Source organism: Aethalodelphis obliquidens, unplaced genomic scaffold (assembly GCF_003676395.1).
Source record: "Aethalodelphis obliquidens isolate GAN/ISIS:26980383/991018 unplaced genomic scaffold, ASM367639v1 scaffold43, whole genome shotgun sequence".
Classification (NCBI taxonomy): domain Eukaryota; kingdom Metazoa; phylum Chordata; class Mammalia; order Artiodactyla; family Delphinidae; genus Aethalodelphis; species Aethalodelphis obliquidens.
The window spans coordinates 17137737-17165701 of record NW_020837987.1 but is presented as its reverse complement, the minus strand read 5'-3'; the positions used below and the strand labels follow the sequence as shown (position 1 = coordinate 17165701).

The 27965-nt window shown below is 54.2% G+C and overlaps 2 protein-coding genes and 1 pseudogene across 12 annotated transcripts; 2 read left to right on the top strand and 1 right to left on the bottom strand.

Annotated features, from left to right (window-relative positions):
• The first annotated feature begins 4 nt into the window (after nt 1–4).
• Nucleotides 5–12690, top strand: MBOAT7 (membrane bound acylglycerophosphatidylinositol O-acyltransferase MBOAT7). 9 transcript variants are annotated; one of them, XM_027080340.1, is made up of 8 exons: nt 5–112; nt 1153–1231; nt 1333–1462; nt 2077–2203; nt 4111–4270; nt 5576–5936; nt 7706–7882; nt 12181–12690. In XM_027080340.1, exons 2-8 carry the CDS (start codon nt 1156–1158, stop codon nt 12566–12568), a joined length of 1419 nt encoding a protein of 472 aa, XP_026936141.1. In that variant the 5' UTR covers nt 5–112; nt 1153–1155; the 3' UTR covers nt 12569–12690. The 9 variants fall into 9 exon arrangements, with proteins under 9 accessions (XP_026936141.1, XP_026936137.1, XP_026936134.1 ...); XM_027080333.1 differs by lacking the exon at nt 5–112 and adding an exon at nt 186–453; XM_027080335.1 differs by lacking the exon at nt 5–112 and adding an exon at nt 480–566.
• Nucleotides 12691–12718: 28 nt separating this feature from the next.
• Nucleotides 12719–27845, top strand: TMC4 (transmembrane channel like 4). 3 transcript variants are annotated; one of them, XM_027080322.1, is made up of 15 exons: nt 12719–13546; nt 14195–14405; nt 16306–16451; nt 16839–17071; nt 17210–17331; nt 23877–24024; nt 24554–24721; nt 24944–25107; nt 25369–25495; nt 25770–25867; nt 26195–26378; nt 26752–26882; nt 26986–27141; nt 27380–27458; nt 27565–27845. In XM_027080322.1, the coding sequence occupies exons 1-15, from the start codon at nt 13246–13248 to the stop codon at nt 27631–27633; spliced, it is 2337 nt and encodes a 778-aa protein (XP_026936123.1). In that variant the 5' UTR covers nt 12719–13245; the 3' UTR covers nt 27634–27845. The 3 variants fall into 3 exon arrangements, with proteins under 3 accessions (XP_026936123.1, XP_026936124.1, XP_026936125.1); XM_027080323.1 differs by lacking the exons at nt 26752–26882; nt 26986–27141; XM_027080324.1 differs by lacking the exons at nt 26752–26882; nt 27380–27458; nt 27565–27845 and having other exon boundaries at nt 26986–27117.
• LOC113606229 (60S ribosomal protein L17-like) lies at nt 18007–18829 on the bottom strand (annotated as a pseudogene).
• Nucleotides 27846–27965: the final 120 nt, after the last annotated feature.

Sequence of the window (27965 nt, the reverse complement as noted above, 5' to 3'; positions counted from 1 at the left end):
CGAAGCTTGTGGCCCCGCCTCCAAACCGCCTCCAGACTCTGTCCCAAGGAACCTGAAGCGGAGGCTCCACCTCATTCCGAACGCTGAGCTCCAGGCCCCGCCTCTTTCCCAGGTTCGGTCGCTTCCCTCCGTGCCCGAAGCTTCTGGCCCCACCGCTTTCCGAGCCCGAAGCCCCGCCCCTTTGCATGCTCGCAGCTCGGTAGAACCGAGTCCGTGTCCAGCTGCCGACTCGTGCTCCCTGCGCCCAGTCCGGGCTCCGTCCCTGCTCAGCCCGGAGCCTGCCGGGCGCTGCACAGCCGGCCCCGGACCGCGCAGCCCAGCCGGCGCCCCGAAAGAGGCTGGGGACGCGGAGGCGTGCTGGGCGGGGTAGGCGTGGCGGACCCGCGGTGGCCCGCGGGCCAGGACTGCTCGGCTGCTTCCTGCCCGGCGGGCGGCGCGGAGCCGCGGGCCCAGGTGGGTCCGCCACGCCTGGGCCGGGGTGCGGTGGGCGCGGAGTGCGGAGGCGCCCCGGAGACCGGGAGGGGTCTGGACAGTGTGGGGTCGCTGCGGATCGGCGGGCTGATGAGGTGCGGGGGCGGTGCCGGGAGCGCGGCCGAGCTCCCGGGTGGCGTAACCGCCTGTGGCTTTGCCCGGAGCGGATCTGACCCCGCGCTTGGTGCGCGCAACGGGAGTGGGGCTCGGGAGCGGGCCCGCTCTCTGGGTTTCAGATGGGAGAAGGAACCGGAGCTCCGAAAGAGGTGGAGGCTGGAGGCCTGGGCTCCTCTGAGGCCCTCTCGGAGAGGGGCAGGGGGACTGGAGAGAAGGGTTCTCAAAGAGGGAGAGGCTGGGGGATAAGAAGAGAGGAGCTGGATTGCTGGATACTCGAAGGAGGAGGGGGCCGGGAGGTTTGGATTCCTGGGTTCTCAAAGGAGAAGAGAGCTGGGGGCCTGCGTTCTCAAAAGAGGGTTCTGTGGGTGGCTTCCTGTATCCTCGAAGGAGGAAGGGCCTGGAGGTCGGGATTCCTGTGTTGTCAGAGGAGAGGAGCTGAGGGTAGGACTCCTTGATCCTCGACAACTGGGGACTGGGGGGGGTGGATCCTTGAATCCTCGAAGGGGGGGGGGCTGGGGGCCCGGACTCCTGGGTTCTCACTGGGAACCTCTGCCCCTCCCCCAGAACATGTCGCCTGAAGAATGGACATATCTAGTGGTTCTTCTTATCTCTATCCCCATCGGCTTCCTCTTTAAGAAGGCTGGTGAGTCAGGTTCCCTCCCCAGTGGAAAATAAACGGGGGGGGGGGCCCGGGCTGGGGACCCCTGGAAGGTTCCACGCTTATGCTGTGCCTTCTCCCTGCAGGACCTGGGCTGAAGAGATGGGGGGCAGCAGCTGTGGGCCTAGGGCTCACCTTGTTCACCTGTGGTCCCCACACTTTGCATTCTCTGGTCACCATCCTTGGGACGTGGGCGCTCATTCAGGCCCAGCCCTGGTGAGGATTTGGTGGGGGGAGGAGGGGGAGATGGAGGGGGTGGAGGAAGCGACCTGTTTCCCCTTGGGGTCTTTCTCTGTCTCCATCTCCGGATGTCTCTTGTTTATCTCTAGATTCTCTGTCATTTGTCTGGTCTGTTTTTCTTCCTCTCCTGCCTTTTTCTGGGTCTTTGTCCCTGTGTGTTTGTCCTGGTCCTTTACATCCATGTCGTGGATTCAGGAGAGAGGAGGACGTTACTAGTCTGCTGGCCCTGCCACCGTTGGTATTGGTATTGTCTCTCTCTCTCTCTGTTTCTCCCTCCCTCTTTCTCTCTCCACCTCCCCTCTCTCCCTCTCCCTTCGTCCTCCCTCCCTCCCTCCCTCCCAGAAAAAAATGGAGGATTGAAGGGTCTTCACCCTGAAGCCTCTCTTAACCCCCTTCTCATTTTCTTCTCTGTTGCTGCGCATTTCTGTGTGGCTGTTTCAGTCGTGCTCATTCCATACCCCCCGCCCCTCATTTTCTGTCTCTGAAGGTGGGGAGGTGGGGAAGGACTTGTAGCTGGAATCTAGGGGCGGCTGAGGCAAGATGTCCTGCACCCCTGCACCTAGCACAGCACGCCTCTTGCCTTTGCCCAGCTCCTGCCACGCCCTGGCCCTAGCCTGGACCTTCTCATATCTGCTCTTCTTCCGAGCGCTCAGCCTGCTGGGCCTGCCCACTCCCACACCCTTCACCAATGCCGTCCAGCTGCTGCTGACACTGAAGGTCAGACTCCCCTCCAGCCCTCGCTGTATGCCAGTTAACCACCCCAACTTTACCTTCTCCTCCCAGCCACTCCCGTGGGAGGCAGAGGAAGGGGGATGGTCTCTCCCACACACCCCGCCGGGGGCGGGGCTTCACCTCTCAGCTCTTCCCCGAGGTAAAGAAGTATCCAAAGTTACGTAACTGTGGGTGCCGAGTGGTGGCTGAGCTAAAGTGCATCTTTGTAGCAAGCCATTTTGCAAAGGACAACCAGCTCTGGGGAGGTAGCACTTAGTTAAGGACACAAAACCAGGACACCACGTCCGGCTCTCCATGACCTGGGAAGATGGGTGAAAACAGATTCCCAGGCCCCACCCCCGGCGGGAATGTAAAGTCGTGCGTTCCTACTATGTGCTACGTATCAGTGAACAGAACGGTCATGTGAGGTGGTGAATGAGGTTTCCTCAGCATCCTGTGTTCCCAGCGGGAGCTGGAGAAAGAGACTTTCAGGACATAGGAACCAGCGTGTGTGGAAGGGGGCAGGCTGAGTCCCATCAGCAGTGGACGAGCCACATGGACCGTCCATCAGGAGCGGGAAAGAGCACAGGCAGCCCAGGCCAAACCATGCAGGGCCCCGTTGGCTAAGGTGAGGGGTCCCGACTTCTTCCTGTGAGGGCCCAAGATCCACTGCCAGAGGTTTTTTGATTTGTTGCCAGAAGAGGTGGTGTGACCAGATTCACAGGTTTAAACATCCTTCCTCCCGATGCTGCGCGAGTTGAAGCAGAAAGGGCAAGATGGGGTGACGTGGGTCTCTTTTATCAAAGTCCAGCTGACAAACAGTGGTGGCTTGATGCAGGCCTGTGGGGAGGTCAGTCAGGGCCCCACCAGGAAGCCCGGCATTTAGGAGAAATTGAGGGCAGGATGGGGAGAGGTCCTGGGCCCCAGGGCACGAGAGGAGGGGCAGGTAGTGGAGCTGGGAAGGAAAAAGACTTGGGTAGAGCCCCCCCAATTCAAGAAGGTTATCAAGGGTCACGGCCAGCCCAAGGTGATCTTATCAATACAAGGGAATAAAAACCCAAGCCTCACTCCTGCCTTCCTCCATCTCTGCCTGGGGCTCTGTGCCAGCTAAACCCAGGGGGAAGCTGGGAGACACAGGCCTGTGGAAGTTGAGCTGGCCTGGGGTCTGTGCGGAGAAGGGTAGAGAGCAGATCTGAAGAAGGAGCCCGAACATATTCAGCCCAGTGGTGGAGGCAGAGCGAGAGGGACAGACTCCAGAGACTTAAGGGATTCGATTCGGGGAGTGAGGAAGGTTTCCAGCCTAAGCAATTAATTGGATGGTGGTGGTATTTGCTGATGGCAGAGACTAGGAGAAGACCCACTTTGGGGAGAGGCTAATACCGTGTTCTACCTTGGATGTGTTCAATTCGAGGTGCCTGGAAGATACCAAGTATTAATGACAAGAGGTAGCTTTTTTCTTTTTTTTTTTTTGATCTCGCCACATGGCTTGTGGGATCTTAGTTCCCCCCGACCAGGGATCATCAAACCTGGGCCCCAGCAGTGAAAGCGCGCGTCCTAACCCCTGGACCGCCAGGGAATTCCCTAGAGGCAGCTTGATGACCAGGCTTGGGGCTTGGAGGAGAAGTCCCACCGGGTTACACTGTGGGTGGTATCTGAAGTCACAAACTGCAGGAGAACCCAGAAAGATGGAACTCAGAGAAAAAAGACAGAGGGGTCCAGGAGTGAGCCCTGCGAGAGTCACCAAGAAGCCCTTGCTCACGACTAGATGCCCAGAGCTGCCCGTGGAGTAGAGCCTCAGCGCCCATCTGCGCGGGGCTGCAGCAGCTGTTGGCTGCTCAGAGAGGTAGTGAAAGGGAGGTGGGTGAGAGGAAGCCCGGGTCTGACCTGTCCTTCCCTACACCCCTTCCTCCCAGCTGGTGAGTCTGGCCAGTGAAGTACAGGACCTGCACGTGGCCCAGAGGAAGGAAATGGCCTCAGGCTTCAGCAAGGGGCCCAGCCTGGGGCTGCTGCCTGACGTTCCCTCTCTGATGGAGACGCTCAGCTACAGCTACTGCTACGTGGGAATCATGACAGGTGAGCGTGCCCGCCCCGCAGGCCTGCCTCCGCAGCTCCTCACCCTCTGTCTCCATCCTCTGCCTGGAGTTTGGTGCCTGTTCCACGTTCCCACATTCCATTCCAGCATCTGCTGCTCTGAGGGTGAGCATCTATGCCCGAGTCCATGTCTGACTCTCCCGCCTGGTCCCAGGGCCCCTCCAGTGTAGAGACAGACTGTTCTCAGCCTCAGTGATTCCTTATAACTTTTGGGGAGCAAACAGGAGATAAAGGAGAAAGATCTACATCACCCTAACATTTCTGCTGCCTGGGCAACGAGCATTCACAGGTTATGATCCCAGTTTTAGTTTCAGAAAATATTTTTCACTAATGTTGACCTCTTAGAAGGTGTTCATTTTCATAGCAACTGTATTGAGCTATGATTACCACATTCACCTACTTGTAACCACATCCAGCTTGCTGGGTTTTAGTCTGTTCACAGAGTTGTGCAACCATCACTGCCATGTAATTTCGTCAAAACCCTGTACAAAGAGCCGTCGTCTCTCAAACCTCCGTCTGCCCCCATTCCCTGGAAACCACTAATTGACTTTCTATCTCTATATATCTGCCTATCCTGAACATTTATAAGTGGAATCATACAGTGTGTGGTCTTCTGTGACGTGTAAGACGTTTAACACTTCTGTTAACCCCAGTCTGCTCCCTCCCTAGGCCAAGAACAGTCTCCTCTTTTCCAACACTGCCCCTCTGCAGCCCCTCCCTGCTCAGTGGCCAGAGGGGTCTCATGAAAAGGCATAATGACAATCCAGCACTTCCCTGGTGGGAGAGCCAATACTGGTTTCCTAGCGCTTAGAACAAAACTCAAAGTCCTCATCAGATCCCCCAAGGGTCCCACCCCTGCCACCCTCTCATTTCTTCTCACACCACTCTTCCTCTGCACATGCACTGCTGCACTTCCTGTCACTCCTTCATACCCAGCTCACCCCCAACCCCATCCCTCCAGGTCCGGTCTGTCTGTCTCCATCTGTCTCCGTGTCTCCATACCCCTCATTCTCAGGCTCTGTGTCCCTTTCCATAAGTGTCTGTCCCTCTTTATTTCCTGCCGAGTCCCTTGTCCTCCCCTTTCTCCGCTTCCTTGTCCCTTTCTCTCTGGGTTTCATACCCCCACTCCCCTCTCTGCTTCTCTCTCTTCTTCCTCTCTCCCTGGTCCACCTCAGCTCCCGAATCTCTGGTCCATCTTCCCCGTCCCCCAACCCCGCCCCGAGACTGGAGCTCTCCCCGCCCCCCACGTGTACCGTGTCTGACCAGCTGCCCTGCCTCCCGCCGCAGGCCCGTTCTTCCGCTACCGCACGTACCTGGACTGGCTGGAGCAGCCCTTCCCCGGGGCCGTGCCCAGCCTGCGGCCCCTGCTGCGGCGCGCCTGGCCGGCCCCGCTCTTCGGCCTGCTCTTCCTGCTCTCCTCCCACCTGTTCCCGCTGGAGGCCGTGCGTGAGGACGCCTTCTACGCCCGCCCGCTGCCCGCCCGCCTCTTCTACATGATCCCCGTCTTCTTCGCCTTCCGCATGCGCTTCTACGTGGCCTGGATTGCCGCCGAGTGCGGCTGCATTGCCGCCGGCTTCGGGGCCTACCCCGTGGCCGCCAAAGCCCGGGCCGGGGGCGGCCCCACCCTCCAATGCCCGCCCCCCAGCAGGTCAGGCGGCGGGAGGGAGGTGTCCCAAGACCCGGCAGGCCCAATCACCGCGGGCTGGCCCTGCCCCTAGCAGGGAGGATAGCGGGGAGCAGGGGGGGCAGGTCTCCCACCTGTCGTCAGCAGAGTGTCACCCTCAGCCACCACAGCCCGCCTTCCCCTGTCCTAAGGAAACAGTAGTCCTGATACGTACGGATTGCCCCCTGTTGCTAGCGCTTGTCCCCCTTTGGGATGGTGAATTGCTCTCTGTTGCTAGGAAAAGGAAGGTGTTACAGCAATCACACGCTGTCCCTCTGTTGCCGTGGAAGCGACACCCCAGTAACCCAGTAGTTCCTGGTTGCTCAGGGTGCCATCGTTGGGCAGTGAGGAGTAGCCCTTTGTTGCTAGGGAGAACATTCCCTAGCAACAGCACTGCCCCTTCCTGCCAGAAAGCTGCTCTTTGTTGCTACGGAAACGGCATCCCTAAACTGCCCCTTTGTTGCTGGGAGCGAGCACGCCCCTCCCCATGGGATGTCGTCACATAACAGCCTGCTGTTGCCCTCTTTTTCTATGGAAGTGGCATCCTTGACCTTGCTGTCCTCTAGCAGAGGGGACACCATTCCTAGCAACTGCAAGTCGCCTTCCTGCTGTTGCCCAGGAAATCCCCTGGTAACTATCAATTAACCTTGTTGTTGGCAAAACTAGCCCCCTAGCTCCTTCATCACTAGATAAGTCACACAGCTAGTAACTACAGACCCTTGTTGCTAAGGATATGTTGCTCCTGTGTTACTAGGGAAATGGCACTCCTAGCAACCAGGAATGGCCTGTCCCTCTGTCCCTAGCGGTCATGGTCAGCTTTCAGGCTGGGGCTGGGAAAGCAGCCCTTTGGTGTAAATTCTGAGCTACTCCTTCTTACAAGGGTTGGGCAATCCCCTAGTAGTCACAAAGTGCCACCCATTGCAGGGGAGGTGGCCCCCCTGCAGAGTTCCTGCCACTGCCATAGGAGAAGGTATCCCCCAGAAGATGCCAAGCAGGAATTGAAGGCTTTTCTAAACGTTCTGGGCCCCGCCCCTAATGGATGCCCCCCTTCCATTATCGGAAGCTGCCAACGGTTCAGGTGGGCCGAGGATATCCCCCACTTCTGGGGGGGGATTGGCACCAGTGACCCAGGAACCACTGTATTACTGGAGATGACCCTTATAGAACAATCCTGGGGACCAATAGCCAGAGAAGGCCCCTTCAGGAAGCTTTTCTAAACATCATAGGCCTTGTTGCTAAGGAATGCCCTTTCCCTAGCAACAGAGACCATCAAGGTGTCAGATGGGCCTAAAACATCTCCCTAGCAACCACGGACCACCTCATTGTTAGGGATGCTGCTTCCCTAACAACCGAAGTGTCCAACAATTTAGGATGGACTACTTGGAGGCTTCTCTGAATATGCTGAGCTTGGTTGCTAAGGAATGGCCTTTCCCTAGCATCTGAGACCATTGGCAGGTCAGGTTGCTAAGGACTCATAGCTTAGCAACCGTGGCCCTTCCAGACTTTTCCTGGCTGTTGCAGGCCCCCTTACCAAAGAGGAGAACCCTATTGCTGATGAACTGTGCACTTCCCAAAAACGCTCAGTCTGGGCTACCCTCCCCTGTTGCCCTAGCAAACGTGATAGCCAGAGAACTTTTGCCTGGCCAGGATCCTCTCCTTAGCATCGGGGCTGGGACAGTAGCCAGAGTCAGGAGGGGGCCTGGCTGAGCTGCATGTCTGTCCCCCACCCTCATCCTCCCCCCCCACCCCCCCAGTCCGGAGAAAGCGGCTTCCACGGAGTACGACTATGAGACCATCCGCAACATCGATTGCTATGGCACAGACTTCTGCGTGCGCGTGCGGGATGGCATGCGGTACTGGAACATGACGGTGCAGTGGTGGCTGGCGCAGTACATCTACAAGAGCGCGCCCGCGCGCTCCTACGTCTTCAGGTGAGCCCAACTGTCTCGGAGGACGGCACAGAAGTACATCTCCCAGCTGCCCCTGGGGTCGCCAGCGTCTTCCCCCGCTGGGCCTCCACCCCTGAGGGTCATGGGAGTTGTAGTTTCTTGAGCCTTGCTCTGGCTCTGATTTGCGTTATTCCGGGGTCAATTCTTCCTCCTCTCTGGGCTTCCGTTTCTACCTCCTTAAAGTCAGCCCCGCTCCACAAACGCAGTCCTGTGGACTCAGTAGCTAGACTTTCCGGAATCTTAACCCTGCTAGTTACTAAGAAACCTTAAGGAGTTAGTTGACCCCTGTTTCCTCAACTTTTTTAATTTCAAAAATTCCCATACATGATTTTTTTTTTTAATTCCAAATGCTTACTTTAATTACCCTTGACTAAACCTCAAGAGATACAGCCATTTACTTGGAGCCCAGCAAGATAAATTGCTTCAGCATACTGCAAGAGGAAGCCATTGAAATAATCACTCTGCTTTGTAAACCTTTATGTAACTTGTGGCGAGTAAACATAAAAATTTAAACAAACTGTGGGAGCAGGGGCCCCACCCAAACATGGACTGTAGAAATAAAAGAGGAAAACGCAATCTCTTTCCCAAAAGCAAAATCAAACACAATTAACAATCCCCTAGCTCTTAAAGTTACCTCTTCTTTTTTTTTCTTAACATCTTTATTGAAGTATAATTGCTTTACAATGGTGTGTTAGTTTCTGCTGTATAACAAAGTGAATCAGCTATACATATACATATATCCCCATATCTCTTCCCTCTTGTGCCTCCCTCCCACCCTCCCCATATATGCATTTTTCCCCAGTTTTTTAAAATTGAAGTATAGTTGATTTACAATGATGTATTAGTTTCAGGTGTACAGCAAAGTGATTCAGTTTTTTATATATATATATATATATATACACACACACACACACACACACACACACACACACACACACATATATTAATTCTTTTATTTTTTTTTTGGTCTCACTGAGCAGCTTGTGGGATCTTAGTTCCCCCACCAGGATTTGAACCCTGCCCTGGCAGTGAAAGCGCGGAGTCCTAATCACTGGACCACCAGTGGTTGCCTATCTATTCTTTTTCAGATTCTTTTCCCTTATAGGGTACTACAGAATATTTAGTATAGTTCCCTGTGCTATACAGTAGGTCCTGGTTGGTTATCTATTTTTTATATAGTAGCGTATATATGTTAATCCCAAACTCCTAATTTATCCCCCCCGAACCCAGTTTCCTCAACTCTTAAATGGGGGTAAGGCTGTTACCTGTTTCATAGGTTGATGTGAGGAATAAGTGAGATAAAGTGTGAAATGCACTTAATGTGAGGCCTGATTAGCTTGTATTCTCCTTCGCTCATCTGATATTTCTTGAGTGGAGACTTTCTGTAAAGATAAGATAAACTTATCTTTACAACCTTAGGAAGTAGGAGCTCTCATCATCCCCATTTTACAGATGAAGAGACCCAGGATCCGAGGTCTGATCTTAGGCAGCCTGCCGAGTGTCACCGGATGAGGTCAGGGTACATCATGACACGTTCTTACAATGAAGAAGTCAGTCATGGTGCCTCTGGAGCTAGACTTCCCGGGGTGTGTGATCTGATTTGTGATTTAAAGATCTGCTCCGACCTTGTGTGGGAAGGGGCTGAGGTGGGGGAGGGGATCAGGCGATAAAGCAGGGACTGGCCCGGTGGGCATTGATGGTATCCTAGAGTAGGGACCAGTGGCCTGGAAGTGGATGCATTTGAGAGGTGGAGGTGGGAAACAGCCCGATGCCCAGGTGATGGGTTGTGCGTGATGGTAGGGCACAGAAGGGCTGTTTCCTGAGGAGGGGAAGCTGGGCAGAAGGAAGTTTCAGGAGTGGGTAGGATGAGGAAGCTAGACTTGGGTTTAGTCTCCCTGACTTTGAGGTGGCTGTTAGATTTCCAGCCGGGGTTGTTGGCTAGGCAGTTAGTTGTGATTCTGGTACGTAATGCAAGGGTTGGTGTAAGAAGTGGACACGTGAGCGTCAGCAGGTGTGGATGATGCTTAAAGCTCTGGGACTGAGCCTCAGGTCGAAGCACAGAGTGCGCCTTCGTTTAGACCGGGGATTCTCCATGGGGGGGGAGCAATTGTGCTGCACCCCCAGGGGGCACTGGCAATGTCTGGAGACGCTTTTGTCACAATGGGGAGTGCTACTGGCATCTAGTGGGTGGAGGCCAGAGATGCGCTTAAACACTCTGCGCTGCACAGGACAGCACTCTACCTCCCCCCACCCCCCCCCCCCCCGGAGAAATGATCCTGCCCCAGGTGTCTGTAGTGCCAAGATTGAGAAACCCTGGTGTAGACTAGGGACCAGGAGGAAGAGCCAGCACAGATGCAGCCAGTGGCGTAGGGGGACAATCGGCAAAGTATTCATTCCCAGAAGGAAGCCGAGAGAAGGAACGAGGAGGGGATTGTGCGTCTGCAGGTGCCAGCAGCTTCAGTGCGCTGAAGGCGAGTGTGACCACTGGGTGGGGCGTGATGGGAGGAAGCCCCCGGCAACCTTGACCGGAGGAGAGTGGAGGGCTGAAGTGAAAGCTGGATTGGAGGGGGTTCAAGAGAGGACGGAAGGGGGAGCCTAGATGATTCTTTGGAGAGTGTTCACTGTGGGGGGCAGGGGGGCAGCGAAGCAGGGAGAGAAGAGTAGGTGGCGGAACGGCCAAGAGCTCAGGTGTGCACACGTGGAGGTTACAGATGCCGGGCTTGCGCTGATGTGTGTCCTACCGTCAACTGCTTTCAGTTCTGCCGACCCAGAGCATTCTCTCTCCACCAGAGGTAGAAAAGAAAGAAAACAGTTTTGTGGACTTCCCCAGCGCTCCAGTGGTTAAGACTCCGTGTTCCCACTGCTGGGGGCGTGGGTTCGATCCCTGTTCTGGGAACTATTATCCTGCATGTCTCGCGGCGTGGCCAAAAAATAGGAAAAAAAAAAACCCAACAGTTATTGAATAAGCATTAAACCAGATTTCGAGGCATGGCTCAAGTAACCCACTGCTGAGATTACCAAGATTACCAAAAAAGCTCAGCCTTTTTTTTTTTAACAGTTCATCCATCCATCCATTTTATTTTTATTTTTATTTTTTTTAATTGGGGTATAGTTGATTTACAGTGTTGTGTTAGTTTCAGGTGTACCGCAAAGTGAATCTGTTACACATATATCCACTCTTTTTTTAGCTTCTTTTCCCAAATAGGCCATTACAGAGTACTGAGTAGAATCCCCTATGCTATACAGTAGGTCCTTATTAGTTGTCTGGAAATCTCACCCTTTTTGTCCTCTCCGTCGCCACTTAGAGCCCTTTACGTAGCGTGTTCTCAAGAGACACCGTAACTGGTCCTCATGTCGGAGGACTCCACAAGCGCTTTGCGTGCTCTCACGTTCATCCCAAGTTCACCTGGTGATTGGGGTAGCCACCCGTGCCAGTTAAGTGTCTTTATCTGAAGGAAGAATGAAACTCCTATCTCTATGACCAGCAGGTGTTTACAGCTCGGAGCTGGTACCTAGGATAAACCCTCAGAGCTGCAGGGAGACAGGCTCTATCTCCCTCCACACCTAGGCTTCAAAGAGATGGCTCCCAGGCCCTCGAGAAGAGCATTCCTGACTGTAACACTTTCTAGAGGCCTACTTTACCATTTCAGAGATTTCCATCTGTATCCAAAGGATAACGGAAAGATGCTCAAACAGGTTTTCCAAGGAAATGGCCTAAGAAAAGAGAAGGAGGAAAAGATCTTCCCTGTTGGCAACAGGGAAAATTCAACCTTTTTATGGACCCTTACACCCTCTGCCCTCCCCCCCCCCCCCCCCCCCCGGAAAGGGTGGTCAGTGTCATTCTGTCATTAGGTTATTTTTGCAGTTTTAACACCCTGATGTACCAGAGGGAAAACTTGATGCCCGTGGGCAGGAACTCAGGCCACAGTCCTTGGCAAACCTGCTCTGATTTGTGGGTTCTCTGTGGAAGTGGGGATCAGAGCCTAAATTTGTGGGTCTTCAGGGGATAGCATTTGGAGCCCTTAAGGAGAAGGGACCATGGCTGGAGATTTCTGAGTCTTCACGGGTCATGATTTATCTTCCTGGATCCTCAAAGAGGAGGTGGCTGGGGACCTGACTCCTGGGTCCTGAGGGAAGGTAGTGTTGGGAGGGGGTTTCTGAGGAGCGAGTAGAGAGTCCCGGGCCTGAGGGAGGAGGGGCTGGGGGCCTGGGCCCCCGGGTCTCAGGGAAGGGGGCAGGGGGCCTGCACTCCGGGTCCTGATTCCTAGCCCCTCCCCCAGGAGCGCCTGGACCATGTTACTGAGCGCCTACTGGCACGGCCTGCACCCTGGCTACTACCTGAGCTTCCTGACCATCCCGCTATGCCTGGCAGCTGAGGGCCGGCTGGAGTCGGCCTTTCGGGGGCGGCTCAGCCCCAGGGGCCAGAAAGCCTGGGACTGGGTGCACTGGTTCCTGAAGATGCGGGCCTATGACTACATGTGCATGGGCTTTGTGCTGCTCTCGCTGGGCGAAACCCTGCGGTACTGGGCCTCCATCTACTTCTGCATCCACGTCCTGGCCCTGGTGGCCCTCGGGCTGGGGCTGGCTCTAGGTGGGGGCAGCCCCAGTCGGCGGAAGACCGCGCCCCCCGCCACCAGCCTTGCCTCAGGAAAGCTTCGGGAGGAGTAAGCTGTCACGACGCTCCCTCTGCCGTCGGTCCAGCCGCCAAGCTTCGGCCTGGGAATTCTGTGAAGCCTGCTGCTGTCTCCTTTCCCGGAAAGAGTCCTGAATATGGCAGCGGGCCTGGAGAGGATTCCCGCTTCCCCAGCTCAGCACCGCGCCTGGAAGAGCCTCCGCCCTGAGGGCCCCAGATGATCAGTTTTCCCTCCTGTAAAAATCAAGACATGGTCCAGACAAGAATCTCCCTTTGTCCCTGCCCAGCGCCAGGTATTCAGAGAGAGCTGCGTTTTACCCCAACAGCAGGGGCCGATGGGCGACCTGGTTTCTTGGGCAAATTTCCCTTCTTTGGCTCCAGCGTGGGGTTAGGAGCTTCAGGGCAGGCTCTGGGATTGGGGGGCCTCTTTCTGGTCGCTTCCGTTCTTGTCTCGGTAGGCCAGTACGGAGTATAACCCTCTTGGAACGGAGAAGCCGAGGCGCATGTGTGCAGGCCTTTGGACTATGGTTCTCACAGGTTCCATCTGAGCCACCTACGGGTCCCAGCGCTCCTGTCACCCTCTTGTCATCCTTTGACCTAAGAGGCTCAGAATGTGTAAATCTCTCCTAATAAAGTGTCACACAAGGACTCTACGCGGGAATGTCTGTGGGTGATCAATGTGGGGGGACTCGTACCACCGCATCCCTCTGTGATGTGCTACCACCCATGCCCCGGGGAGCCACGCAGGCATCTGTGGACTTCAGCTCCCAGGAGACCTTTCGGAGCAGAGGCCCTGATAGTTTATGGGAAGTGCCGGGTATTTCCTCCGGGCCACCTGGCGGCCAGGTATGCCCCTGTCTCAGGCTCCTCCCTCACCTGGGGCAGTCCCTGCTCTGCTGGCCCTAGAGACGGGAACACATCCGCGGCTGGGGCCATTGAAGAGAGCCCGATGTGGGAACCGGAGGCCTGGGCCTCCTCTGGGGGATGGCCGGCACCCCGGGAGACCAGAACAGGTAGGGGAGCCCGAGGAAGGTCAGGTCCCACTCCCCTGGTCGGCAGAAGTCCTGAGGGAGGCGGAGAACGGAGGTCTGCCTCCTGGGACCCCAGGGCCGAAGGGGGAGGGGCTTCGGCTCCCGGGTCTCTGGGGGAGAGGGGACCCAGAGGCTGGGACTTCTGGGTCCTGGGGAGGATTCTGGAGACCCGGAGTCTTGGAGGAGGAGAGGGCTAGGGGCTGGAATATCTGAGGCTATCTGAGGAATGGGAGGGGCCAGGATCACAACCTGAATTAGACGGAAAAGGAAGTTGAGGAGCGGACTCCTCAGCCCTGGGGCAGGGGGGGCCTGGAGGGGCCACACTTGGGTGCCTGGCAGGGTTATGGGGCTGGTGTCTGGGACCGGGGATTCCAAACTCCCGGATCTGACGGGGGAGGGGCTGGGGGCCTGGAGCCCTGGGTCTGAGCGGGGAGGGCTGGGGGCCCGGACCCCTGGGTCTGAGGGGGGAGGGCTGGGGGCCCGGATCCTGGGTCTGAGGGGGGAGGGCTGGGGTCCCGGATCCTGGGTCTGAGGGGGGAGGGGCCGGGGGTCTGGATCCTGGGTCTGAGGGAGGAGGGGCCGGGGGCCTGGACGCCTGGACTCTCCCAGCCGCCTGTCCTCCTGCCCCAGGTCCATCGCTGTCCTCTGTGCTTAATGAGCTCCCCAGTGCTGCTACCCTTCGGTACCGAGGCCCTGGGGTGCTGCCCTGGGGGGCCCTGGAGGAGGAGGAGGACGGACAGAGGAGCATCCAGTCGGTTGCAGAAGCCACACAAAAGGAGCTGCAGGAGCCTGGCCCTTCCCGGGAACTGCCGTGGCCCATGCAGGCCAGACGGGCACACAGGTGAGGCCCACCTCCCACTTCCCAGCCAGGTGTGGACCATCCTCCCACTTGTTGGAGGCTCTGTCTCCATCTCACTCTGTCCTTCTGTCGGTCCTTGCCTCTCTCAGAGCTGCCTCTGGGTTCCTTTTTCTCCAGTCTGTGTTTGTGCTTCTCTGATTCCAAGGAGTCCTGCCTCCGGGATTCTTTCTCCTCTCTCTCTCCCAAGTTCTCGTCTCTTGTGTCTTCTGTCCCTCCAAGGCTGTCTGCCTCTATTTCTCTCTGGGTGTCTGAAACTGTCAGGTATTTTTCCTCTCTGCTTTATGTCTGTCTCTGCCTCCCCCTCTCCAAAGCCTATCACTCCTTGATTTCTTTCTTGCCTCTCTCCCGCTACATAATTTACAGTACCCAGTGAAAGCTGAAAATGCTGGGTCTCCTGTTCCACAATTAGTACTCATCTTAAGACGGCAACAGCACAGCATTCAAACAGCACAGCAAGTGGGACGCCCTTCCGAGAACGGGGTCCTGTGTGACTCTTCAGGGAGCCCTTGAAAACTGACCCTTTTCCTTACATAATCCTGACACCGATTCCGATATGTGGAGAATTTTCCCCACACCAAGCAACGCTCTGACACTAGCTTGATGTCCAACAGCTCAACTCAATTCTGACGCTATCTACCTGGAGATATAACCTCATTAACATAAAAAAACGCACCTTTATCACTGTCACCACTTAGGAAATTCAAGGATTTAGGAACTGTATGCCAGAAACAGGACAAAGACCGAATATATACTTCTTTTTTAAAAAGTTTTTTCCAGTTTTATTTAGATACAGTTGACATACAGCATCGTGCACGTTTAAGGTGTACAATGTGTTGATTTGATTTTTTTTTTTTTTTTTTTTTTTTGCGGTACGCGGGCCTCTCACTGCTGTGGCCTCTCCCGTTGCGGAGCACAGGCTCCGGACGCGCAGGCGCAGCGGCCACGGCTCACGGGCCCAGCCGCTCGGCGGCATGTGGGGTCTTCTGTGCCACCAGGGAAGCCCTGTACTTATATTGATATATTGCAAAATGATTACCCCAGTAGTGCTAGCTAACATCTCCATCACGTCAAATAATTACTGTTTCTTTTCAGTGGTCAGAACATTGACTGTCTACTCTCCAAGCTTCAAGTGTACAACACAGTATTATGACCTACAATCACCATGCTGTACCTTAAATCCCCGGAATTCATTCATCTTATAACTGGAAGTTTGTTCTCTTTGACCAACGTCTCCATTTCCCTACCCTACCCCCACAGCCCCTGGTAAACACCATCCTACGCCCTTTTGAGTTTGGTTGGTTTGTTTGTTTTAATTTTTATTTATTTATTTTTTTGAGTTCGGTTTTTTTAGATTCCACATGTAAGATCATCATACACTACCAAATATATATTTCTTATTATAAATCACAGTATCACACCTACCTTTCTTCTTTTTTTTTTCATTTTTTACTTTATGATGGTATTTGCTGACAGAAAAGTGCATGAAACATCATGTAAAAACTTAAAGAGTTTTCCCAAAGTGAGGGTCCAGGTAAACGCCACCTAGGGCACCCCCGCTTTCTTCTTCCCAGACTTTCACTGAGGATCATTCCTTGCTTTTCTTCGTAGCGTTGCCACCTGTGTGCGCAGCCCTGAAGAGAAGAGTTTAACAGTGTTTGCTCTGTGCCTTTGTGTAAATCGAACTCTGCAGTCTATTTTCTGTCTGTCTTCCTATGCCGAGCATTAGGTGTGTTTCTTTTCATTGCTATGGAGTATCCCGTGTTAGGAATATATTTCAACTAACTTCCTGGTTCAAGGATTGGGTTGTTTCTACATGTGGGTGGTTTCCATTTGGGGCCACTAGGCCCCTCCTTTTCTGTGTCTGACTCTGTTTCGCTCCCAGACAGGGCCTTGCCAGGAACCAAGTGGCTCAGGGCTCGGGGTCCAGGGCCACCCACTGGACTCTTCTGCTTCGGAGGTCCAAGGAGAAGGTGCGGGAAGGCCTGCGCTCCGTGCAGCCCTGGGATTGGACGCTGAAGAGGATTGGGGGTACGGTGGGCTTTGGTCTGGCATCTTGGGACGGGACTGGACTCCTGGGGCTGAGGGCTGAGGGGCTGGGGGCCTGGACCCCTGGGCCTGAGTGGGGAGGGGCTGGGGGCTGAACTCCCGGGTCTGAGGGAGGAGGGGCTGGGGGCTGGACCCCTGGGTCTGAGGGGGGAGGGGCTGGACCCCTGGGCCTGAGGGAGGAGGGGCTGGGGGCTGGACCCCTGGGTCTGAGGGAGGAGGGGTCTGGGGGCTGGACCCCTGGGCCTGAGGGGGGAGGGGCTGGACCCCTGGGCCTGAGGGAGGAGGGGCTGGGGGCTGGACTCCCGGGTCTGAGGGAGGAGGGGTCTGGGACCAGAAAGGAGCCCGCGGCCTGTCTGCTGCCCCCTGCAGGCCAGTTTGGCGCCGGCACCAAGTCCTACTTCTCCCTGCTGCGCTTCCTGCTGCTTCTCAACGTGCTGGCCTCCGTGCTTACAGCCTGCATGATTCTGCTGCCCACCTGGTTGGAAGGGGCTCCCCCTGGTCCCCCTGCCCCTAACGCCTCCTCACCCTGCGGCTCCTACATGCCCGGCTCTCAGAGCCTGGTCACCTTCTCCACCCATCTCTTCAATTTCCTCTCCGGAGAGGTGCGTGCCTGGGTCCCTGGGAAGCCCCCGCTCTGAGCCTTGGTGCCCTCAGGGACCCCCGACCCTGCTGGCCCAGCTCCCTGAACCCTGCCTCTGCCCAGCCCCGTGGTGACCCCTGCCCTGCCTTTCCTCCCCCAGGGTTTTCTAGAATGGTCTCCTCTCTTCTATGGGTTCTACCCGCCCCGCCCACACCTGGCCATCACCTACCTGTGCTCCACCTTTGCCATTTGCCTCCTCTACCTGCTGCTCATCCTGCACCGGTCAGTGACACCCCTACACCCAGGCCCCCCAGACCATAGGGGAGTAGCAGTGATAGATGCCCTCCTCCAGAATCCCGAGGCTTGCTCTGTGGTTCCTTTCTCTCCGTTTGAGTTGCAATCGAATTTTAAAATGCTTCATGATTGCTGCAGGCCAGGGCTAAAGATGAGAGGTTTCTCCCTCCTGTGACTTACAGTGTAGTGGGGAAGGTAAGATATTAAGCAAGCAAGTTAATTACATCTTTTCTGGAGGGGAGAATGCTAAACCAATAGAGGTCATTCATTCACTCATGCAACAGATATTTATTGAGCAGATACTATGGGCCGGGCATTGTTCTAGGCAGCTGGCAAAAAAGAACGAACAAACAAAAATCCAACAGTCTGGTCCTGGGGGAGCTGACATTTTAACAGGAGAGACCAGTGATAAGCAATAAGCCCTAATAAGTGGATTGCGTGGCTTGTTAGAGGGTGATCGGGTACAGGCAGAGCAGGTGAGGGGGACTGACAGTGATACTGGGCCAGGTTGCTGTTTTGTTTTGTTTTGTTTTCCCCGCATCACACAGCTTGTGGGATCTTAGTTCCCTGACCAGGGATTGAACCCGGGCCCCAGCAGTGAAAGTATTGAGTCCTAACCACTAGACCGCCAGGGAACTCCCCAGGCTGTTGCGGGCTTTTTGTTTTTACTTTTTTGTGTGTTTATTTTTTGCAGCATTTATTCCCGGGCCATAAGTTTTTGTTTCGTCCGTTTCTTCTGGGACAGGTTTTTCTTCTGGGCAGCCTCCTCGTCTGGTTTAGGAACAATCTGTTCTTTTTCAGTAAGGTTCATCTCAATGTGGCAGGGAGAGCTCATGTGTGGGTTGAGCCGACCGTGAGCTCTGTAAGTTCTGCGCTGCATCTTGGGGGCTCTGTTCACCTGGATGTGCTCAGTGACCAGAGAATCTACATCTAAGCCCTTAAGCTCAGCATTACTCTCTGCATTTTTGAGCATGCGCAGTGAAAATTCAGCACTCTTTTTGTGTCACCGACCCTGCGTCCAGCTCCGCTGTTTGGCCTGGGGACACCTACCAACTCCACCATTGTAACGACGGAATGGCACACACTGCTTTTTCTGTTTTTTTCTTTAAACATCTTTATTGGAGTATAATTGCTTTACCATGTTGTGTTAGTTTCTGCTGTATAACAAAGTGAATCAGCATCATCAAAAAATCCACATTGCTCCTTTCAAGTGACATCCTTCAGATACTTGGCGGCTTTTCGGATCTGCATACCCTTGATGGCCTGGGCAGTTTCACAAGTGTTCTTAAAGTGAACACAAAGATTTGAACCTCTTGACTTGCATGATTTTGTGGGGTTTTCTGGGTCAAGTGAATAGCGAACCATTTCTAGAGGTCACCTCAGGCCACTTACCAGAAAAAGGCCAGGCTGTTGTTTGTGTGTGTGTGTTTTGTTGTTTTTAATTTATTTATTTTTGGCTGTGTTGGGTCTTCGTTGCTGCGCGCCGGCTCCCTCTAGCTGCGGCGAGCGGGGGCTACTCTTTGTTGTTGTGCGCAGGCTTCTCATTGCGGTGCTTCTCTTGTTGCAGAGCACGGGCTCTAGGCGCGCGGGCTTCAGTAGTTGTGGCTTGTGGGCTCAGTAGTTGTGGCGCACGGGCTTAGTTGCTACGCAGCATGTGGGATCTTCCCGGACCAGGGCTCGAACCCGTGTCCCCTGCATTGGCAGGCGGATTCTTAACCACTGCACCACTAGGGAAGCCCCTAGGCTGCTGTTTTAATAGGGCGTCTGGAAAGCTTCATTGAGGACATGGTGTTTAAGCAAAGACATTGAGAAAGTGAGGGATTTGGTCACTCAGATACCTGGGGAAAGGAATTCCAGGCAGAGGGTGCAGCTGGAGCAAGGGAGGAGCAGGGCTGGCGTGTTTCAGGGTGCACAAGGAGGCCTGTGGGGCTGGATCAGAGAGAGGCGGGGGGCGAGTAGAGAGCGGGGAGCAGTAGGGGATGGGCCCACATTCCGTAAAGAATTGGGATTGTTTCTGAGATGGGACTCATTGCAGGTGCCTGAGCAGATCACCCTGATCTGATTTAGGTTTTAAAAGAAAAGAATCTGTGGCTCTATGGAAGAGAGGGGAGCTGGGGAGAGGAAAAGGGAGGGAGAGAGCTTAAGGGCAAGGCGGCAGCAAGTAGAATAGTTACGAGATTATTGCAATCAATTGCAAAAATCACCAAGAGAGGTGGCTTGGACCAGGGTGGTGACAAGTGGTCAGTTTTGAGTTTAGTTTTTTTTTTTTTTTCGTTGAATTTCTTTTTTCCCCCAGCTTTATTGAGATATAATTGACACATAACATTGTGTAGGTTGATGGCGTACACTGTGTTGATTCGATGCCTTTATATATTGCAATATGATTACCACCATAGGTTAGCTAACACCTCCATCAAGTCAGTTACCATTTCTTTTTTTGGTGAGAACACTTAAGATCTACTTTCTTAGCAACTTTCAAGTATATAATGCAGCACTGTTAACGACAGGCAGAATATTGTACATTAGATCCCCAGAACTTACTCATTTTATAACTGGATGTTGGTACCCTTTGACCCACATCTCCCCAGTTCCTGCACCCCCCGCCCCAGCCCTGGTAACTACTGTTCTAATCTGTTTCTATGTGTTTGGCTTTTTTAGGTTCCACATATAAGTGATATCTCATACAGTATTTGTCTTTCTCTGTCTGACTTATCTCACTTAGCATAATGCCCTCAAGGTCCATCCCTGTTGTCTCAAATGGCAAGATTTCCTTCTTTTTCACGGCTGAATAATATTCCATTGTGTGTATATAAAAAATATATCATCTGTTGACAGACACTTAGGTTGTTTCCATATCTTGACTACTGTGAATGATGCTGCAGTGAACGTGCAGGGGCAGATATCACTTTGAGATCCTGTTTTCATTCTCTTTGGATAAATACCCAGAAGTGGGATTGCTGGATCATATGGTAGTTCTGCTTTTAATTTTTTTGAGGAAACTCCATACTGTTTTTTCCTTAGTGTCTGAATCAGTTTACATTCCCGTTATCAGTGCACAAGGCACAAGGGTTCCTGTTTTTCCACATCCTCTCCAACATCTGTATCTCTTACCTTCTTGGTGACAGGCTTTCTTTCTTTTTTTTAATTAATTAATATTTTATTTTTGGCTGCGTTGGGTCTTCGTAGCTGCATGCGGGCTTTCTCTAGTTGCGGCGAGCGGGGGCTACTCTTCATCGCAGTGCGCAGGCTTCTCATTGCGGTGGCTTCTCTTGTTGCGGAGCACGGGCTCTAGGCATGCAAGCTTCAGTAGTTGTGGCGCATGGGCTCAGCAGTTGTGGCACGCAGGCTTAGTTGCTCCATGGGATCTTCCTGGACCAGGGCTCGAACCCGTGTCCCCTGAATTGGTAGGCGGATTCTTAACCACTGCGCCACCAGGGAAGTCCGGTGACAGTCTTTCTGACAGGTGTGAGGTGATAGCTCATGATTTTGATTTGCATTTCCCGGATGATTAGTGACATTGAGCACCTTTTTATATACCTGTCGGCCATCTGCTTGTCTTCTTTGCAAAAATGTCTATTCTATTGCTCTGCCCATTTTTTAATGGGCTTGTTTGGGCTGGTTGGTTGGTTGGTGTTTTGTTTTTTTGCTATTGAGTTCTATGAATTCTTTCTATAGTTTAGATATTAACCCTTTATCAGATGGATGATATGCAAGTGTTTTCTCTCGTTCTGTAGGTTGCCTCTTCCTTTTCGGATTGTTTCTTTTGCTGTGTATGCGCTTTCTAGTGGCCCCATTTATTAATTTTTCCTTTGGTTACTTGTGCTTTTGGTGTCACGTCCAAAAGAACGTTGCTCAGACCAACGTCAAGGAGATTTTCTTCTGTTTTCTTCTAGGAGTTTTTCAGTTCCAGGTCTTATGCTTAAGTATTAAATCTGTTTAGAGTTAATTTTTGTGACTGGTTTAAGGTTGGGGTCTAATGTCAGTCTTCTGCATGTGGATATCCAGTTTTCCCAACACCATTTATGGAAGAGGCTATCCTTTCCTCACTGAGTGTGGGGGCTTCCTTGTCAAATATTAGTTGACCATATATATTTCTCATTAAAAATAAAAAAATCACAGGGAATTCCCTGGTGGTCCAGTGGTTAGGATGCTGTACTTTCACTGCTGGGGCCTGGGTTCAATCCCTGGTCCGGGAACTAAGATCCTGAAAGCTGCGTGGCATGACAACACACACACACACACACACACACACACACACACACACACACACACACAGAAAAATGGACAAACCAAAGTATAGATCTTGGTACATTTCCCATCCACATCTAGAACATGACTAGCTTCCAGAAGCTCCTCAATATCTCTTCAGCTTACTACATCCCCCAGCCCCGTGCCCAACCACCATTGTTTCTATTGACACTATAGCTTGCCTTTGGCCCGTTTGTTCTTTATATAAAGGGAGACTGTATATATGTTAAGAGGAAAGCCCACAGGATTCTCTAATAATTGCATGTGGGGTGTGGTGAATGATGGAAGTTAAGAATGACTCCAGGTGTTTGCTGTCAGTTGAGATGGGGAGGGCTGTAGAAAGAACAGGTTTTGTTGGGGAATATCCGGGGTGCAGTTTTGGACCAGTTGATTCTGGGATGCCTTTTGGACTGATGAGGGAATATTGAGTAGGCAGTTGCATACGTGGGAGTCTGGACTGAAGTTACAAACCTGAGACTCACTGGCATTCAGGCAAGCCTGGGAGATCCCAAAGGGAAGGGACTGGGATCAAGAAAGAAACCAAGAACTTAAAAAAAAAAAAGGGGGGGGCTTCCCTGGTGGCGCAGTGGTTGACAGTCCGCCTGCCGATGCAGGGGACACAGGTTCGTGCCCCGGTCCGGGAAGATCCCACATGCCGCGGAGCGGCTGGGCCTGTGAGCCATGGCCGCTGAGCCTGCGCTTCTGGAGGCTGTGCTCCTCAACGGGAGAGGCTGCAACAGTGAGAGGCCCGCGTACCACAAAAAAAAAAAAAAAAAAAAGGAGTGCTTCCTAAATGCCAGGCACCGTGACAGGGCCCAGGAACACCAGATGGGGGTCCCCCTACCTTTATACAGCTTACAGTCGAGTAGGGGAGATAAATTTCGAGATAAGACTATTAAATAAGCAAGTCAGCAATTTGAGTTTGGGAGCTGTACTATATAGAAAACAAGTGGTGGATACGGTAGAGCAGGGATCGGCACAATTTTTGTTTCTGATAAAAAAATGAAGGTAGGAAATATTTTCATCTTTGCAGGCCATGTGGTCTCTGTCTCAGCTAGAGTCTGCTGGGCCAAAGCAGCTGTGGACAGGAGGAAAATGAGTGGGTGTGGCTGTGTGCCAATCAAACTGTATTTACAAAAACAGGATTTGGTCCCAGGGCTGTAGTTTGCTGCCCCCCTGTGATAGAGAATAATGGGCGGGGACCCTCATTAGATGGAGTGGTCAGTAAAGAACTCTCTGAGGAAGTGACCTGTAGAGGAAGACAGGAATGGTGGGAGGGAGCCAGCCAGGTGAACAGCCAAGACACCAGCATTGCAGACAGAGGGGACTGTGAGTGCAAAGGCCCTGTGGTGGAAAGAGGTTGGGAAATGAAAGGTGAGGAGGAGGTTGCGGGGGTGGACAGGATTTGAGCTTGGAGAAGTAGGTGGGGGCCAGATCAGGGGGGCTATGCTATGAAGGAGCCTAGGACTCAAGAACAAAGAGAAGCTGTGACTTCCCTGGTGGTCCAGTGGTTAAGACTCTGCGCTTCCTTCCACTGCAGGGGGTGCGGGTTCCACCCCTGGTCAGGGAACTAAGATTCCACATGCCGAAAAACAAAGAGAAGCTGCGGAATAGGTTTTAAGTGGGAATGCCATCGGAGCCGCGTAAAAGGAAGGCTCTACTAGCTCGGGAGCGGAGACCGGGCACACGTGTTAGCAGGGAGAGCAGGTGGGAGGCCTCTGGGCCCACTTGAGAGGCTATGGGGGCCAGAGCCGGGGCGGCGAAGGGGGGTGTGGAGCCTTCCTGCTCAGTTTTCTGTTTCTCTCCTTTTCTCTGGTTTTCTACCCCCTCCCTGGGTCTTTGTCCCTCTCTCTCCAGTCCCTTTACCTGCCCCCTCCTTTTCTGAGTCTCTGGACTCCCCGCCCCCCACCCCCCGCCTTTCTCCATCTCTTTTTCTCTGAGTCTCTGTCCCCTTTTCTTGAAATCTCTGCCCCCCTTTGGGGGTCTCAGTCTTCCCTCTAAATCTCTCTCTCCCCAGAGTCTCTATTCTCTTCTCTCTGGAGAGCTGTCCTTATCTCTTAGGTTTCTGTCTTATCTTTTTGGGTGTCTGGCCTCCTCTGGGCCTCTCTCAATCTCTTTCTTGGTCTTTGGCGACAATGACTGTATGTGTCTCCACCAGGTAGCAGCCTCCAAATGCCCAAGGTCTTAGAGTTCATTTTCCCTGTTTGCCCCAGAAGGGGAGAAGGGTACCCCCCCGCTTGTGGCTGTCCTGCTACACCCCGTCTCTCGGATCTCCCCTCTCTTAGCTCGGTGTCTGGGCTGAAGCAGACGCTGTTGGCTGAGTCAGGGGCCGTGACCAGCTACAGCCACCGCGTGTTCTCCGCCTGGGACTTTGGCCTCAGCGGGGAGGTCCACGTGCGGCTGCGCCAGCGCAACATCCTATTTGAGTTGCAGGTGCGCTTAGGGGTGGGGGGGCCTACAACCAAATGTCACCCGAGGGGGCGGGGTTGAGAGAATGGGCGGGGCCTAGACCAGGGACCGGGCCTCCAGAGAGATGCTGGGCGGAGCTTTCTTCTAAGGAGGCGGGCCTTGGGGGAAAGGGGCCAAGGCCACTACAGGGATGCCTGAAGTCAAAGGGTACAGGAAAAAGCTAGCAGCAGGAAAGGGGCGGTACCTAAAGCTCCTCGGTTCAAAGTTAAGAGAAGGGTGTGGCCAGAAAGGGCTTGATAAAGTAGCACTGTAACTCCAAAGCACCAGGCATGAGTGCTGGGCGGGTCCTGGGAGGAGCTGGACGTGTTGGGTGGGGCCTTGGGGGCGGAGCCAGATCTCAATTGTCACCTGGAGGGCCCTGGATGGGCTGAGATAAGGATTATAGATGTTCTTGGAGGGGCGGTGCTGCCTCGGTTCACGTTGAGCCTGGGCTCTGGACCACAGGCTGCACCTAGGGTAATGGAACCCAAGTGGACGTCTCTTCCGGCCTTAGGTGGAGCTGGAGGAAGCAGCGGTGCGGCGCCAGGCTGCGGTGCGGACGCTGGGCCAACAAGCCAGGGTGTGGTCGGTGCGGTTGCTGCTCAACATGGCGGTGTTGGCACTCCTGGGGGCAGCCTTCTACGGCGTCTACTGGGCCACAGGGGCCACTGTGGAGCTGCAGGTGTGGAGGGCCCCGGGGGAGGAAAGGGCCTGGAACCTACATTTCCAGGGGTGGAGGAGACTGAGGCCTATTCCTGGAATCTCAGAGAGGAGGGATTGGTGTGTGTGGGGGGATTATGTTTGGACTTCAGGGTGATGAAGGAGGAAGAGGCTGGTGGAGGACGTTAAGCATGGCTCCTGCAGGACCCCAGAGTCTCTTCTCTTGGTCCACCCTCCCTCCTAGGAGATGTCTTTTATCCAGGGAATGCCACTGCTGAAGCTCGTGGTGGATTACCTTCCGTCCATCTTCATCTCCGGGGTCAACTTCGTGCTGCCACCGGTGTTCAAGCTCATTGCTCCACTGGAGGGCTACACCAGGAGCCGCCAGATCGTTTTTATCCTGCTCAGGTTCTGGACTCCTGGGGTGGGCTGGGGATGATGGTGGGCTGGTCGGGGGACATTGGTTGTAGCAAATAAGAGACTGAAATCGTCAGGATATGGGATCCAGTGGGATCTGAATTCAAATCCCGACTCTTCCTGTCACTGAGCCTCAGTTTTCTTCACCTGGGAAATGGGGAGAATTGTGAGCACGCTCCACACAGGAGAGTCCAGGCACGTGGTGGGCACTTGGTCAGTGCTGATTCCCTTTCTCTCTCTTCCCCTTGCCAGGACAGTGTTTCTCCGCCTGACCTCCCTGCTGGTCCTGCTCATCTCTCTCTGGAATCAGATCACTTGCGGGGGAGATGCGGACGCTGAGGAGTGCAAAACCTGTGGCTACAATTACGAAGAACTTCCGGTGAGGATGAGGGGTGGGGGAGGGGACGGACTCCTGGGTCCTTGAAGGAAAGGAGGAGCCCGGTGGGTCCGGACCCCTGGCTTGGGAGGAAAGGGGAGCTTGGGGTGCTAGAATACCTTCCCCTTGAGGACAGGGGTATGGATTTAAAAAAAAACTAAAGGCCCCCAGAGAAAGTATTGATAGAATATCATAGCTTGCAGTTTGGAGACTCAGACGTTCGGGTCTACAGGTGTCTGGGTCCTGAGGTCTTTATGACCCGTTCTTCCTTCCTCAGTGCTGGGAGACTCGCCTGGGACAGGAGATGTACAAACTCCTGCTGTTTGATCTCCTGACCGGCCTGGCAGTCACGCTGCTCATCCAGTTTCCTCGGAAGTGAGAGTCCCGCCCCTTGCTGTGGTCCCGCCCAGCACCCAGTTTTCTCTTTCGCCCCGCCCCTTTCTAGCCCTGCCTCTGACTGCCCTGCCCGCAGACCCCGCCCCTCCACGAGTTTGGTAGTCAGTTCCCTGCGGCCCTGTCCCTACTGCCAGGATCGCCTCTACGCCTCAAGCCCCGCCCTCTAGACACACCCCCTCCAGAACCTTGAAGGCTCCGCCCCAGCCCCAGATATGCTCACTTCCGATTGGTGGGCGGGACGGTGAAGGCGGGGAAACCCGTGGCCGGCCTGCCTCTGATTCGGCCCCGCCTCACCCCGCCCCTCAGGCTGCTGTGTGGCCTCTGTCCCGGGGCGCTGGGTCGTTTTGCGGGGACCCTGGAGTTCCAGGTGCCTGACGAAGTGCTGGGGCTCATCTACGCACAGACAGTGGTCTGGGTGGGGAGTTTTTTCTGCCCTTTACTGCCTTTGCTCAACACGGCCAAGTTCCTGCTGCTTTTCTATTTGAAGAAGGTGAGGGGTGGGGAGCACCCTTGGGTCTGAAGCGGGAGGTATTGGGGCTTGGGCGTCTGGGTCCTGGGGGGAGGAGGGGACTGAGGGATGTGACTACTGGGTCCTGTAGGGGGAGGATGCCAGGGTCGTGGACTACTAGATCCTGACGGAGGATGGGTCTGGAGGACAGATTCCTGGATGTGGGAGAAGGAGGGGTCCAGGGCATCCCAACTTTTAGGTCTGAGGGAAGCGGGGACACGGACTCCTGTGTCTGATAGTGGAAAAGAACTGGGGCTCCTGGATCCTGACTGAGGAGAAGAGGCCAGGGACCAGGGCTCCTGGATGGTGGAGAAGGAGAGTCTGGGGCTCAGATTCCCTCATCCCCCCCCACCAGATCACCCTCTTCTCCACCTGCTCCCCGGCCTCCCGCACCTTTCGGGCCTCCACTGTGAACTTCTTCTTCCCCCTGGTCCTTCTCCTGGGTCTGGCCATCTCCACCGTTCCTGTGCTTTATAGCATCTTCCTGTAAGTGTGAGAGGCACCTGCCTCTCTCTCCCTCCCTCCTTCCTCCTTTCTCCAGGGTTCTGACTTTTGGCCATCCTTGAGCTCTGCCTGTCTTTGACTTCAGGATCCCACCTTCTAAGCTGTGTGGTCCATTCCGGGGGCAGTCGTCCATCTGGGCCGAGATCCCCGAGTCTATTTGCAAGCTCCCTCAGCCTGCCCAGAAATTTCTCTTCTTCCTGGGGACCCAGGCTTTTGCTGTGCCCCTTCTGCTGATCTCCAGGTGAGAGCCCTAGACTCCTGGGTCTGAGTTTGAATGTCTGACCTGGGGTCTCGCTGCCTGCTTCCAAGAAAGAAGGGGGCTGGGGGCCCAGACTCTTGGGTCTGAGGAAAGGAGGGGGCTGGGATACTAGACTTCTTGAGTCTGAAGGAGGAGGTCCAGACTCCTGATTACTAAAGAGCCCTACGTTGAAGATATTCTAAGGGCGTTTGGGGAGTAGCTTCCATTCTGTCTCTTCTAGCATCCTGATGGCGTATACCGTGGCCCTGGCTAACTCATACGGACGCCTCATCTCTGAACTCAAACGCCAGATAGAGACGGTGAGCCAGGCCCGGTCCCTGGGAAGGGGTCCTGGGGAATATGGAAAGGGACACGGGTGGAGAGAAGATCTGTCTTATCTCCACCTCTCTTTACCCTTTACCTCAGGAGGCGCAGAATAAAGTCTTCCTGGCACAGCGCGCTGTGGCGCTGAGCTCGGCCAACAGAGCTCTTTGACCTGTCCAGCCTGGCTCAGGGTGACCTCCCACTTTCAGACCCAGACCTGCCCTCAGATCCTTTGTAAGCCTCGGCCACATCATTTGGAAAATAAGCGAACTGGAGAAGACTCCATGCTTTTCCAGCCCTGGGATTCACTGCTAAGTCCCTGACTCTCCAGTGAACCTCTTTCTAGTACCAATAAACACAGCTGAGGCTGCTGAGTGCTTTTTGAAACTCGCGTCCAGAAGGCGGGGCAAGGCATCAGCGGGACATAAACCAATCAAATGTGTTTACCTGTGGGTCGGCGCGGCGGGCTCTTCCGCGAGAGGACCTGGCGGGAGTGCCAGCCA

Excerpts from the sequence above, each read along its gene's own strand:
- MBOAT7 (XM_027080332.1), top strand. The coding sequence starts at position 708 with ATGGGAGAAGGAACCGGAGCTCCGAAAGAG. Across the intron at positions 1,232-1,332 it reads CTTCCTCTTTAAGAAGGCTG|GACCTGGGCTGAAGAGATGG; the intron begins GTGAGTCAGGTT and ends TTCTCCCTGCAG. Across the intron at positions 4,271-5,575 it reads CTACGTGGGAATCATGACAG|GCCCGTTCTTCCGCTACCGC; the intron begins GTGAGCGTGCCC and ends CTCCCGCCGCAG.
- TMC4 (XM_027080322.1), top strand. The coding sequence starts at position 13,246 with ATGTGCTACCACCCATGCCCCGGGGAGCCACGCAGGCATCTGTGGACT. Across the intron at positions 17,072-17,209 it reads TCAATTTCCTCTCCGGAGAG|GGTTTTCTAGAATGGTCTCC; the intron begins GTGCGTGCCTGG and ends TTCCTCCCCCAG. Across the intron at positions 24,722-24,943 it reads GGGCCACTGTGGAGCTGCAG|GAGATGTCTTTTATCCAGGG; the intron begins GTGTGGAGGGCC and ends CCTCCCTCCTAG.